Here is a 15132-nt window from a genome sequence, read left to right as displayed (position 1 = left end):
ATATAGGTGATGATGATATGACTGGGACAATATATGAGGCCACTGGCAGTGGGGCCAAGCTCTAACACTAATGCACAAACTGACTTAGGGGAGCCCATTCTGTATGGAGAGATAGAGATACCTTGCCCAGCCTAGACACAGGGGTGGAGAGGTGCCTTGGTCCTGCCTCAATGGGATGATGGGACATACCTAGTAGATTTCCTAGGGAAGGTCTTATCCTTTCTGTGCAGCAAATGGGAGGAGGGGTGAGTGAGAAGAGAGGAGGGAGGAGGAACTGGGATTGGAATGTTAAAAAATAAATTAATAAATAGTGTCTTCAGCAAAGGGGGGGGGCATTTCAGCAGACTCAAGAAACATATACCATAGGGTATAATGTCCTGATGTTGTTTATACACTCAAAGACAGTGTAGAACACTGCTATTCCCTGTACCTGCTGAGGAAACAAGCCTTAAGAATAGATCACAGAGAATGTGACAGGCAGTGATTAAAACTCCGAATGCTACTTTTAGAGGATGTTGTTAAGTTAAAGCAGCAAGGTGAGATAATTAACATTAAAAAATTAATTTTGGCAATTAAGGACAAATTGTTTCTACTCCATAAGATTGCAATAAAAAATGTAGCCACTGATAGCACAGATTTCTGCACACAGATATTATTTAGAACGATTTTGAAGTTTTGAAACATACTGAGAACACCACGAGAAAGTCTTCCTTAGAAAAGTCTTGAATGCACAATACCTAGATTATTCACCAGTAAAGAAGACACCAGAGCTGAAAAATTTAAAGAAACATTTCTTGAGATCTTACTTAGCAACATTTCATAATTAAGTGTCCCTACTCTTTCTTCAAAATAGAGGAGGAGCAAGAAATAACGAAGTGAATGCCTGAGTGTTTTATTGGAATTCTCAAACTCTTTCCTGGAAGGTCTTCCTAAAGCTGTAGGACTAACGAAATTCCAGTCTATGCAAGCTTTGTGGCCCAACCCTCCACATAATGCCAGCTGATGACATTTTTTAAAAAACAATTAACAAAGTCCTTATTTCTACTTTCTACTGTATACTGGATATATTTGGATACACTTTTGTGTATGCATAATTTTATGTTTCATATTTATGCAAATGTTACCTAATAGCTTTATTTCAACATGTGTCACCACAAACACACAAGCAGAAGTATTGCATTTTGATATATGGCATCTGACAACTGCTACACCACTGGCATTTAAGACTTTTTTGAACTTCATTAATAATCTGCTTTTCAATTGGCATATAACACGATGCAATAATTTTCTCCCTTACCAACTTGAATTTTCTTTAATGTATAGATTTGAAATCTGGTACACATAGATGATATATATATTACATATAATTTATACTATAAAACTCAGAATGAAAGAAAAGCAAGAGATAATAAAGAAATGAAAGAAAGGAAATGTACAATAGCAAATTCTGTACATAGAAAACCGCTCCCATGTACTTTGAAGAGCTGGTTATTCAAAGATATACTATATAAAGCAAACTCCAGTTTAATTATACTGCCTTAAATGCAACAACATTGTAACCACACAACTGAGAAATGCAACACAGACAGATACAGAGATCAAACTAAGACAATCTACTTCTGTTCTCCTTCCCCTAATGGACTAAACATACCATACCAAGGATTAATAGCCACCACAAAGGACCAATAGCACAAGACATCAACCAGCAATCACTATAGGTGTATTTCTTCTGCCCCAAAATTCTGTTCTACAAAAGATTTTAGCACACCCATAAGAGTGCCTTATTTTTCTTGAATATCTCTGCATTTTTATGATGTATTAAAGAACTTTCCATGATATATATATATATATATATATATATATATATATATATGTGTGTGTGTGTGTGTGTGTGTGTGTGTGTGTGTGTATAGTGTGTGTGTGTTTATGTATAAATATAGATAGATGATAGATAGAGAGAGATACATAGATAGAAAGATAGACAGACATACAGATAGAAGGATAGACCGACAGACAGATGCATACATAGATGATAGATGATAGTCAGATAGACAGACAGATAGGAAGATAGAGAGACAGATAGACAGACAAATAGACAGATAGATGTGTATTCATAGATTACTTTGTTTTGCATGAATGTATTTAGAAGAAAATGGGTCATTTTCTTACAGACACATATGACTGGTAGGAGCATCAATTCACATTGCATGATGATGTATAGTGAAAACTTCAAGTTTTGGAGAATTACTTCCATGCCCATCCCACATGTCCTGTCAGCAACACAGCACCTTCTGAAATTTACCACCCTGTTCTTAATCTTTCTGCATTAGCTGAGACCCAATTGCCCTTTGGAAACTTAACCATGATACATCAGAGGGGAAAAGGGGTTCATTGTAGGGGATTTCCTGGGTATATCAATACCTCCTACACTTCAATTCAAATCCCAGATGTGGAAATTCCAGTTCTGAAATAGGTGTCAACATTCGTGGCTAACACTGGAAAACATTTTATTCCAGAAGTAGCTATTATGCCTCTCTCCCTGCTTTCATTTCTTCTTTCCAAGGAATATAACACTATGGCTTACTTTCAAACCCACAATCTCTGTGCTAAAAATTACAAGTCCCACAGGAACGAACATCCACATTGGCTAATCCATATATTTTGTAAATGTCTTTTATATGTATCAAGCATGCATTTCTATGATCAAAACACAAGTTAACATTTTAATAATCCTATTATCAATAGTACTGAAGCACAGAAAATTACATTACAGTCATTAACCATGAGCCTGTATACAAAGTTCTTCAGTTGTACCAACTAACTTTGTTTCTAATTTTCATGTATCTGTGTTGTGTAGTAGAATGTTTTTTTACCTAAGTGTCACACAATGGATAATAGGAAGCATCCAGACAAAGTTGAAAACCTAGGTTAGTTTATGCAACAATTTTTCTCCTAGGAAAACCATCCTTCTCCAGAAAGTATTAGAGTATTAAATATAGCCAATTTATAATTTAAGATTATAATGAAATGAAAGATAAAATACTAGATATGATAAAGGGTATGAGATATGACATGCCAAATAAACATAAACCATTGTCCTTCACAACATGAACATTATAAAAATGTCACAGCTCATGGAAAAAGAGACACACATTTCTCTTGTTAGACTGACTCTCCATGCCTTTAAAATGACTACCACATATTAGGAACTAGACCTCAAAAAAATGAAATATTAATTTTATCCCACCTTGTGGGAGTCGACATTACTTGACACTCCACAGAAACCGACCTTTTTGTCCTTCAGGCCAGCCTACTGGGCCTCATCTTCTATCGCAGTAGCCAAATCATCTGATCCCAAACTAACTGTCAACTGCCTGTGATGGTGGGAAGCCAGACATCAATCAATCAGGTTTTATCAGACGCTCTCGTCGTTTCTCTGTTGTGCTCATCTTATCATCTGACCCAGTTGTAGCCCTGACTTCAGAAGCTTAAGTAACTTGATGACAAAATATGCGCCTGCTTGTCCGAGATGCACACTGTTAAGGAGTGGGTGATATTTTTAGCATCAACGTGATATATTTGCAAATTAACTCTTGCATATTTCAGCAGTACACAATCCTAGGCTGATTAGTCTTCCCCAACACACAGTCCATGGGAGACCCAATATTTCCAAAACATGCAAGCGTACTTACATACAAGGGAGCCATCATAGGAAAATGTGTTGCTTTTTATATTATGTAGAGAGGCTACCAAAATGAAAACTGGAAAATGCCACTCCAAGACGAGAAGAATGACAGATGATTATAACATGAAGTCATAAATACAGTGTTGTACCAAACAAATATGATACATTCCGAAAATCGAAAGCCTTTGCATCTACCTGTATTAACAACGTCCTAGAGGGGAAAAAGCATGTTCTAACCTTCAGTGCTATTGCCAAATCTCTGTTAGCTGATCCACCATTTAATGGCCTGCCACAGAATTTAGTCCCATGAATAAACTAGTTAAATAAGGTGAAATTACAACAGTTTAGCACTCTGAAATGCAGAATTCAAAGTGAACGTCTGCATCATAGAAGCTGAACAGAAGTGGAGAGAAAGACATGCATCTATTTTTGTGGAGACAGATCGGTGACTTAGCATGTCTAATTGCCTTCTTGCTTAACTTTTATTTTTTTTCTTTTGAGGAAGCAATTACTTATAACTTAACACAATAACCTTTATGATTAAAGAAAACAAGATTTCCCTCAATAAGCAATTTTTGTCATCCATCACTCACATATATTCAGTGAGCAGAAACCTATTTTAAGAAACTTTTTAAAATAGTATAAAATTTATCTGCAGAATTTAGTTACACAATCACATATCTTAATCATGTAATTATTGGTGGCACCACACCACAAAGCAATGCATGATGTATTTGGCATGGGCAAAAATTATACACCATGGAAAGATTTTGTACAGTCAGAAAAATATCATATCAAAGGAGTCCCAGTAAATTCACATGTTCTTAAGTTAAACTATGTATTTTTCTCAATTACCAGTGCCTTTGGACTTTATAAACTTATGCTTATCTATTTATTTTGTAGGTGAAGGGGCATGTGTAAAGGTCAGAAGACAACTTGCAGGAGTTGGTTCTCTCCTTCCATGGTGTGCATTTCAGAGCTCAAACTCCAGCCCTCAGGCATTCTGGCAAGCAGTTCATGCCATCTTGCCATTCTGACTTTGGATTTCTTAGCACACAGTGAATAAGAACCCTAGTCACAAACACACACACACACACACACACACACACTCATCACTTTTACACTTTATATTTATTACATGGAAAACCAAACAAATTTCCAGTGACAATCTGAAAAGAATTCCTTCTGCATACTGTAAGAACTTCAAAAGACACATTTAAAACTATTCTTAACCAACAGGTATGGTAAAATTAACATTTAACACATGATGATTTTAAAACATTTGACTATTGTGGGTGAGGTCCTGGATGAGATCCCATCTCCAAATATGACTGATCTATGACACAAGTTTCATGACTTAGTTAGGAATAAAGTATTTTAATTGGATTTTATTAGAAGGCTAAAGCCAGGTCCCAAATTTGGTTATCTCATCTACTGAGCAAGGACACCATGGACAATACTAAGGGTAAGAATTGACTATTTACAATTAGTTGAAAGCCTAATACTTTCTGAAATGTTAGTTAGTTTACCTACTTTCTATGTAAATGTAGAGGAACTGAGGTCTCATTTAAATTTGAACACGTCACTTACATATTTTTAACCTTTGAATCTCCACGTCACTTCAGGATCCTACAATTTTAGGACATTGCTCCATAAGAAAAATACACCTCCTCCATCAACAGAATACCACTAATGAGCATAAAATATGAAAATTAAAAGATAGAGGTTCCAGAAAATTAGGCAATAAAGCACTAATATTTACTCCCTATTCTGAATTGTGAATTCATTCTTGATTCAGGTTTAAAGACTTTTGCAAGTTAAAAGGCAAATGATTTTAGAGATTATTGGTGAAAATCTGCTAACTAATTTATGTTCACAATAATTTATGTTCAAATGCAAAATTACATAGATGTGAATCTATAACCGTAAATTTTCTAATAGAAGCTAATTTAAAAGTAATTTTCATATTTGTTTTAAAAGTTAAAATATAGCTTCTTAATAACCTTCCCAAATGCAATATCTTTTGTATGGATGATTAAAATCATAGACATATGCATATACATTATATGTGTGTATGTATATACATACATATATATTCGAAATATCCTGTGTGCAAAGGCTTTTACATTACAGCAATCTGTGAGTTGTCAATAGTAAATCTCACATTACAAGAACAAACCTCACATTAATATCATTGCATATCCTCCAGCAGCTTAGAGAGGGAACATTTCCACAAATAAAAGTAAGTACTTGGTGACAAAATATCAGATGAAATAAAGGCTTCTGTTATATTAAACATTATGTTAGCAATAGCATTGTTCCTGATTTATGTACGTAAGATGATAGCAGAAAACTAGATAAAAGTAGCATTACATTGTAAGCTATTGGAAGAGTATGGACTTGAAGTTTTGTATGGACAATGTCTGGAATGATTACTAATGTGGCACAGTTTGTAACTGTACTAGGCTCTGGAGTTTCATTTTTAGCCTGGTTATGGGATTCATATATAATTATCCTATATATACAGGGGTAAGTTAATTTGGTTCCTCGAAGAGTAAAGCATCTGAGAAACAGCTTCATAATCTTGGGCCTTTTTCTGAATTCACTTTTCCTAAATATAAATCGACAACGATCAGAGTTTTGTCAAAATGTTCACTGCAAATGATTGACATAGCCTAGGATTATTAGCAAACGAGCATGCATTCTATCTCACAGTTTTAGAAACCCATGTTCTCTTTAATCTTTACAAAAATTTTTAAAAGGACACTAATCCTTTCGATTCACTGTTTAGACTTTTCTTTATTAAGAATGAACATTTGTTAATATTAAAATATTCCCAGATAAACTCCTTACTCTGACTTGAAAACTCACAGCAACACTCCCTTGCCTTAGGCCCAGGCCCCATTACCTCACAGCAGTGGTGAAGTAAGCTGGTCCTTGGTGGTATTGTTGTGATGTGGTGGGCATTAAGGACAGAAGACAAGGGATGGAGAGGATACAGAATGACTTTTTGTTTTAACATATGAAATCTTCACTCAAACTCATTTTAACTAATAATCCCCATATATTCATTTTTAAGGTGTTTCTCAAAGACACATATCACTAAAGCTTTAAGTAAATCAGAGGAGACAATCATCTACCTTTTGTCACCACAAACAGACAAGCTGACTGTTGTGGTACAACACCCTCTCAGGCAAGCCTCTCAGCATTAATATTTAAATCTCACCTATCCCTTGTGATTGGAATTCAGCCTCTACTCGCAAACAAAAACTAAATCAATGTTCTTAGAGTTCAAACTAGATCCCTAAACAGTTTGCCACTCTCTACCCACTGATAAGATAAACTTTCTTTGACCCAAGAGATGAAGTTGCCATGACGATCAGAGAGTCCACTTTCTATATTGATATTTTGCTGATGTAACAACAAATAGAACCAGATCCTAGTGGTGATAATGGTGATTAATTAATACTAATATTGATCCCTACAAGCAAGAGACAAGGCTATTAACTTGAAGCCTGAAAAGTCAATTGTTACCTGTGGCAGAGATACTAGGAGCTGATTTGGAAGCATAATAAACAAATGTACTATCTTTATGCTAATACCTTTAAAGAGAGAGTTCTTTCCAGAATTCCAAATATTTCTGTGTCTGAGGTTATTAATTTAATTACATCTCAGATTTAAACATACAGACTCATTAAATGATGCATAGTTACTGGTTTATCTATGGTGGAAACATGGTTTCTGGCTACTGAAGCCAGAGACCTTTGCTACTATTTATTTGCTGAGAGAGGAAAGTGATAATTTTACACAGTGGAAGGCTTTGAACTAGTCTGGTTTACAGAAATATCAGCTGTGTTCTGAGATGTCACACTAGCTCTATGAAATTGAGAAAGCAGCAATCTGTCCACAGGAATACACCTTGAAGCCTATGGATTCCAAAATGTACTAATCTACCTGTGCTGTTAAGTAATCAAAGGTTGTATTTAAAAGGGCAATTTTTGTTTTTTTTTTTTAAAAAATCAATTCAGTGTTAGATGCTATTTTCAGACCATGTAGCCTAACACTAAAAACCTTTGCCTAAATAGTATGAAAAAAAAAAAAAAAAAAAAAAAAAGACGAGTCACAAAAAAGGTTTTATAGGAAAGTTCAATTAATTCAGGAATGCATTTCCTCTTGAATCTTAAAAATAAATCACAGAATTACTAAGTAAAAGTAATTAAACAATTAATTTACGGATGTAGTATATTTTGACAAAGCTGCATATTTGAATAGGAGAGTGATGAAATGTTGAACAGCAATGTACTGTTGATTGTCTTGCTCATACTGAAGAAAAAAATGACTGGTAGGAGAAATCCTTCTATCTAAGCCCTCAAACAACTCCCTTCAGCTAATACACAAGGTTCAATACTATTCTCTGAAAACTTTCTCCAGTAGCAATAACTATGAGACAAATAGCTGATTATAGTTCTTCTTTTAGACCATCTGAAGGATGGGAGATTTTGCCTTACAGCCCTCAGCTAGCCTAAGCAGAATGACAATAAAGGCCTTGTATAGCTCAAAACCAGGACATGCCACCTTAACTCATATGAAAAGTTGACTTAATGCACACCAGTACTGGATATTGATAGATAGACATTCACTAGACAGTTTATAAAATTGATGGATATTTATTTATCCTACACTCACACAAAAGCAAAGAAATGTGCACATCTTTCCCTTAACCCTTAACGTGTAGTAAAATTTTAAGGTAGCAGGATTTAAAATCAGAAGCAAATTATCTACACATTCATTGTTTGCCTTCGTATTTGAATGGCACTAGCTTGTATAGCACATGGAGAGTCACATAGTATTTTTCTATGTCTACAGTTCAGACACACAGCAAGTAAAATTTTAATTTCCTCAATTATATTGATAATATTTGATGTCTAAATGAACACTGATCACATAAGCAAATGACCCCTTCGGAAGTTCAGAAGTGCTTATACTTGGGACTGAGTAAATATAACTATGTCGTTCTTAAAATCCCAATTTGTAATTAACAGAAAATCCAAATTGCTTATTTATTTTAAACGGTTGTCATATGTAAGAGTAAACGCTGATCATTCTTCTGACGTCATAGTTTTACTAATGACTTACTTTGAAAGCGATCAAAAGTGGAAAATGGAAGAGCTTCTCTGGTATCCACAAGTCACAAGGCCCAATTTTATTCCCTAACAGTTTGCAGCAATTAGAAATGAAAATGTTGGCTCATTTCTATTTGCATCGTTGAGTTTATTGAACCTGAAAAGGCTGACTTCGTGATTAATGATCTCTTATATATGAACTTTCTCATATTCTCATATACTTTAACCCTTCAAGCATCAGGTTTACTTAGTTACCATCTTAAAATTGGTCAATTTTAAGTCTCCTGATTAATGATTCCTATATTTTCTAAAATTACACAAATTAATTAACATTATTGCAAATATGAAGATGAACAAATTAATTTTAAGTTACTTTACAAACAATGGGTATCATTCTGTTTTGTTGATAAAACCACTAATATTACATGTATGCATATACACATATATATTCCTTTACTTAACAGCTGGTATAAAGACAGGTTTTCAAAAAATGCTTCTTAACCAATGATATTGATAGTTGAATTCCTTACACAAAAGATATTCTGAACCAAAGAGAAAGTATTATATTTAATGCAGCATTCAATTATCTTCAAAATGTTTAGTATTTTATTTCCAACCAAACCTATCTTCACATTTGGGCAGGTAAAATCCTTCCAAGTATTTGTGAAAAGGGTGAGTGTGTTTAAAAGAAGCATAGCTATCTCCAAACCCGTCCAAAATAATGTTGAAAAGTGGATAATTATGGACTGTACAATAATAGAGCACCAAAAATCCTATAGTAGAATAGTGAAAATAATTATATTTACTGCTTTCAAATACCATAACTTCAAATTTCTAAAAGTGACTCATCTAGTGTTTTTCAATGACTAATATTAAATAATAATATATAACATCCTAATTGTAAAAACAAATTTTTTTAAATAAAGCATGGATATCAAATCACTCTTTCAAAAAATAGCATATAGCATTAAAATTCCAGTGTGCTACTTGGGTACTCATATGGCCTAAAATTGGTTGAATAACATTTCAAATAAAAAAAATTAAAAAGAAATCTCTTAGCCACTCTGTCCAGCTTCCAAATTCTGCAAATCCCTTTGAATAACTGATACAATATTAGTCATAATATGGGTATTTCATTTTCAGCCTACCTGTTAGTTCTTCAAATCTGAATTCACTTTAAAAAACAGAAAGTATTCTGTCCCTTAACTCAGCCTTTCTTTCTGCCTCATCACAAATTACTGGACACCTGAACATGTCTGGGCTACACATCTATACCCTTCTGGCTTGACAAAACTAAGCCATCTAAAAAGTTCATAAAACTCCGATAATATAAAGAAGAGCACCCTTTCTTAATTTTATATAAAACCAAAATATTTGAATTACTGGTCTTCTTTTCAAGCACTGCATTAGCTATCAAGAGCAGATAATGGATGTGTGTGTGTGTGTGTGTGTGTGTGTGTGTAATGTCCATATCTTTACCTGAACCCATAACTAAGATACTTAAGCAAGAGTAAAGTTTGAGATATATAGGGCAGTAAGCACATAACTAGAGACAACAGCTTGAAGAAGAAAATAACAATAAAACTGCACATACCACACGTTTGCTACCCATAAAGAGATGCATTGGTAAAAGAAAAAAAAAATCATCGCTCCTGTCATAAATTTTGCAGTGAAGCCCCAGAATGGAGAACAATCTGGGCAATTTATTGGCATATTGGCAGGAGGTGATAAGGCTAAAAACAACAACAGCAAGCAGCTGTGTGGGAGATGGACTGATAGCATGATATGGCTTCCACACCAAACACCTCCCGTCCTATCACAGCTTTTTATCAATCCAGGATTACAATAATAGCTTATGAGAGAAAAGCTTCTGAGAGGAAGGCAGAAAATATAGTCTTGGAATAGGAAAAAAAAATCTGAATTTTGGGACAAAACATGGGGGCAAAATACATAATTTATCACTGTATTATCAGGAAATCCAGGCAGTCTAATCAAGGAGCACTGAGTGACTATTTTTTGCCTTATCACCCAAAGTGGTGGAAACGGAGAAGGAATTATCAGGCTTCTGCAGATTGCTGGGCCGGAATTTTAATGGTAATAATCGGGTTTCTGATGGTATATCTTCTCCGCTTATCTTTCCCATTATCTCCTCTTATCTGGCCAGTCATCATAGCAAATTAATGGTGCTCTTTCAGGGTTGCCTTTTTATCGCTGCCCGGAGAGCACCCAAGGGGAAAGAATAAGCAAAATATTAAAATACTGCATAAATCACAATTTTAGATAGCAAGAAACTGTATGCAGCAAAAGAAAAAAAAAAGAAAGAAAGAAAAAACTCTGTGCCCAACAACCTTTTTGTCCTTTAAATTGACTGTCTTCAGAGTTTCTGCGATGAGCTGACTTTTGCTGGCTGTTGTTGCTCTAAATTGGATATATTTATATCAGCAGTACCAATGCTTTATTTTTCAAGTCCTGGATGTTTTCAAGTTTAAACTTAGTTTTCTGAAGTGTAGGAAATTCTTTTGTTTCACAGAGCGTCTTCAAGGCACAAACTTAATATCTGATGCAGACTACCCAAAGAAACTGTTAATTTTAGTGGAAAACAAGCATACTTCTTACACACACCTAAAACTGGAGGGCGCCAGGGATCACGGTAAAGACTTTGAGGGTAAGACAAACTTCTTTCTCTGAAAACCTGCCTCATACTTCTGGACAGGCAAAAGGAGACTAAGAAACCACAGAGTGCAGCCAAATCGACTTTTGAGCTGCTCCTCCCAACAAGCTTTCAGACTGCAAGCTCCCATTGAGCAATTCAAAAATCGTTTATTTTTCATTTTCTTTAACAGTGGTGGGAGAGGAGTCCACATTTGCATAGACTGCTACTATGACCCCAGAATGAATCGCAGAAAAGACTAAAATGCACATATATTACATATGTATAAATACATCAGCAGGCAATGATTCCTGTGAACAAGTATACACATACATGCAATATACCTATTTGTTCATTTTCCAATGGGACAACATTTACGGATTTTTGGTAGTTAATAAATCACAGTATTCAAATAAGCCTGTAAAATGTTTTATGACCTATAACCCAAAGTAGCATCAGCAATTAGTTCCAATGCTTTAATCTTCAATTATATGAGGTGAACATGAAAGAAAAGGGGGAAAAATTGAATGTAGCTAATTGAGAAGATAACAAAGTATTCCCAAGTAGAATCAGATGGTCTTTGTGCCATACAATCAATTAATATTAATTATTTATTAACAATCTAGGCAACAGCCAGGAACTAAAAAGCATTTGCACGTAATGTTTCTAACCCTTTCTTCCAATAAGCACCGTTTTGGGCAGTAAAATGCAAAATGTAAACAGAAGCCTCTAATCAACTCAGCATCAAAAAGTAGAAAACAATCAGCTGGTATTGTGGATCTGAAACAGTGAAAAGTCTTAGGGAGCAGGTGTGGATTAGGAGGACTTTCATCCAAAAGTGAGGCACATACACTTCTGGGTTTGAAATAAGTTGCTTAAAATTGAGAACTGCAGCATAGGGATGGAAATCCACTCAATTAAGGCTTGGAAGTCACACCCGGGGGGCAGGGAGTGGTGTGTGTCTGTGTGTGTGTGCGCGCGCGCGCGCGTGCCTGTATGTGCATATATGATGTATATGAATAATTAACTGAAACGGACTGTGTATAACCTGCCCCCATCTCAAGGACAAGTTGGCTGGTAAGATTTATTTTTAAACTACACCAAACGGAAATTTTGACTTGCACGTAGGGTAAAGTGGTTAATAATCTGGGGTGGGGGGTAATATTAAAACATTACACTAAAATTACATGATAATTACTTTTAGACTAGTGACCATAATCTCAACAACACAATAAATCAGGGATACATCAGAGAGCTCCTAAAATAATAATAATAATAATAATAATAATAATAATAATAATGTAATAAGGCCTTTAACTTTCTTTTTGGCTGAAGTGTTGAAGATATTCCGCAGGCCTATAAAGTGGACAGGAGTAGTTTCCCCTAAGGCGAGGAAAGTTGGCCTAGGAAGAGTTCTGTGAGAATGTGGGTTCCAGGCAGGGCAGATATCCCTTGTCCTGCAAGTTCCTCTGGACAACATAAAGACCCCTGGGGCTGGGAACAGCACCTTGGCACTTTACTGAGTGTGCAGGCTACCTGGAACTCAAAGCCTGTGAGCCCAGAAGTGAACGCAGCCCCTCCCAATAGGGACTCGGCGCCTCCAGGGCCAGTGACAAAGTGTCCAGGCAGCAGGAGTGGGACCCACGGGGAGTCCCAGGTCGCAGCCCAACACCAGGGCAGGCAGGGAGGGGATGCACAGCTGCCTCTAACAGAGGCGCGAACTTTTACACCTACTTTTTGTTTCGCTTCGGTTTGGTGTGGCTTGTGGCACCGCCCAGGATCGGGTCCTCAGACACTGATTTTTTTTTTTTTTTTCCACCGCCCTAGGGAAGTTACCTCCCTAGCCTGGTGGCCTCCAGGCACTCTGAGAACTTCATCCCTGGTTACCAGTAGCTGCTCCCAAGAGTGGCAGGCCCTTTGGTGGCCACAACAATGACAACACTCATACTAAGCGTCTGCGGGAGGGGATTGTCCTGTTAAGGCTCCATGATAAAAAGCGGCGACAACTGCAACGAACCCTGAGTTGAAATTAACAAGAAACCTAGGAGCGCGAATGCCGGAGGAGCAGACTGGGCTGCATCTGCCCTGCGCTCCAGCTGGCGGTGTGTTTGTCTGAGGCCGCCTGGTTGTCCCTCTTTGCTCGCAAAGTTTGACAAATCCCGAAGACCAGAAGCCGATCGCCCCGAGCGTCTCCCACCCTACCCGCCGTGCGCGCCCCTCTCCCAGGAACCGATCCCACCAACTCCCGGCCCCGTGCGCAAACTTACGTTTGATCTGCCGGGGTTTGCTCTGCTTTCGCCGGGACATCTCGGCCGCGGCCGCTGCCGCTGGGGCTTCCGCGGTGTCCGCGGCCCCTGCTACCGTTTCCTGCGCTGTCGCCGCTTCTGTCTCAGCCGCCGCCGCTGGCCAGGCTCGGGCCGCCGCCGGGCGGACTCCAGGTGCTCGGTGCGCGCGGGATCCCGGCGCTCGGCTCCTCCGGGAGCAGCGGATCCACGTTTGGAGACGAGCAAGCGAATGAGAAGCCGAGCGAGGGGGGCAGAGAGAGTGTGACAGGGAAGAGAGGAGGGGGCGACAGGGAGAGCGCTGGGGCTAAGGGGAGGGGGGGGGTGTATGAGAATCTAGGAGCGATCGGCCAGGCAGAGAGAAAAGGGGAAGGGGGGTAGACAAGCAAGAGAAGGAGGGAGGGGAAGGAGTGCGCTCAGGGGGACCCGGTCTGCGAGGGGCGGAGGATACGAGAGGAGGCGCGCGCTTGCTCCCTGTGTCCCCGGCTGCCGGGCAGAGACTCGGGCGCCGCCGCAGCCGCCGCCGCTCCGGGCCGCGCCGCGCTCGCACTGCTGCGGGAGGTGGCGAGGCGCGCGAAGGAGGGGCGCGCCAGGGCTGTGGGGAGGGGAGACTATGCCATCAGCGAAAGGAGGATTGGCTGCATCCAAAGCCAGTCCGGATGCAAACTCACGCCCGGGCCTCGGTCGCGTGGAGTGCAAGGGGATCGCGGCGGCGGCGTGGGTGGGAGTTAAAGAGGTTGATGGGGGTGAGGGAGATGTGAGGTTTGGAGGGGGGGGGCACCTTCTGCAGTTGTCACCGCGTCAATGCTGGGCAGCTGCCAGGCCACCCTTCCCCCGCTCCCCTTCCAGCAACTTCTTCCAACAGCCTCTTCCAAGGAACCCCTAACACTCCTCCCTAATGCCTCGCCCATCTAGCAGGGCACAAAGAAATCTCAGTCTCCTTCCATAAACTTTGTGCCTCCAGTTACTGCTCCCCATCCTGGATCCCCCTCCCTCCGCCCTTCCAGTTTCTTGGCAGGAAGGTTAGGCCACTGGCAAAGTCCCTGGCGAAAGCCAGCTGATCACAAATGCCAACTGTGTGACTTGGGGCCCGTTAAGTCCTCTCATCTGCCCAGGCTCTCAGGAGACCATTTCATTGCAGTTCATTGCAGTCAGAGTTCCGGGGAGACTGCTGCGGAGGAGGAGGATCCCAGCCACTAGGCCCACAAGGATGGGGTGCTGAGCTGTGTTCCCAGCACTTTTCTGCATCTTGCTTGAGAGTTTCCATTTGAAATAGTAACATTCCTGAATCTGGAGTCAGGCAGATTTTTTTTTTCCCTTCACATCCAAAAGGAAGATGGTTAGCTGGATGATTTTCTCTAGATAGGAAGGGATCACGACACACTAACTTTG

The 15132-nt window shown here is 38.8% G+C and overlaps 1 protein-coding gene across 3 annotated transcripts in view; it reads right to left on the bottom strand.

Moving 5' to 3' along the window:
- Window positions 1–14064, bottom strand: part of Zfpm2 (zinc finger protein, FOG family member 2) — a 424449-nt gene extending 410385 nt beyond the window's left edge. For 2 of the 3 annotated variants that reach the window (XM_051202518.1, XM_051202520.1), the window contains exon 1: window positions 13726–14063. In XM_051202518.1, the coding sequence (XP_051058475.1) occupies window positions 13726–13765 (40 nt within the window). In that variant the 5' untranslated portion in view covers window positions 13766–14063. Of the gene's footprint in view, window positions 1–13725 lie in introns of all 3 variants that reach the window. The other variant, XM_051202519.1, reaches the window with a different exon arrangement.
- Between the last annotated feature and the right edge of the window lie 1068 nt (window positions 14065–15132).

The sequence above is a fragment of the Phodopus roborovskii genome, unplaced genomic scaffold, assembly GCF_943737965.1.
Source record: "Phodopus roborovskii unplaced genomic scaffold, PHOROB, whole genome shotgun sequence".
Taxonomy (NCBI): Eukaryota; Metazoa; Chordata; class Mammalia; order Rodentia; family Cricetidae; genus Phodopus; species Phodopus roborovskii.
Note: the sequence above shows the minus strand (reverse complement) of the source record. Positions and strands in the feature narration are given on the sequence as shown.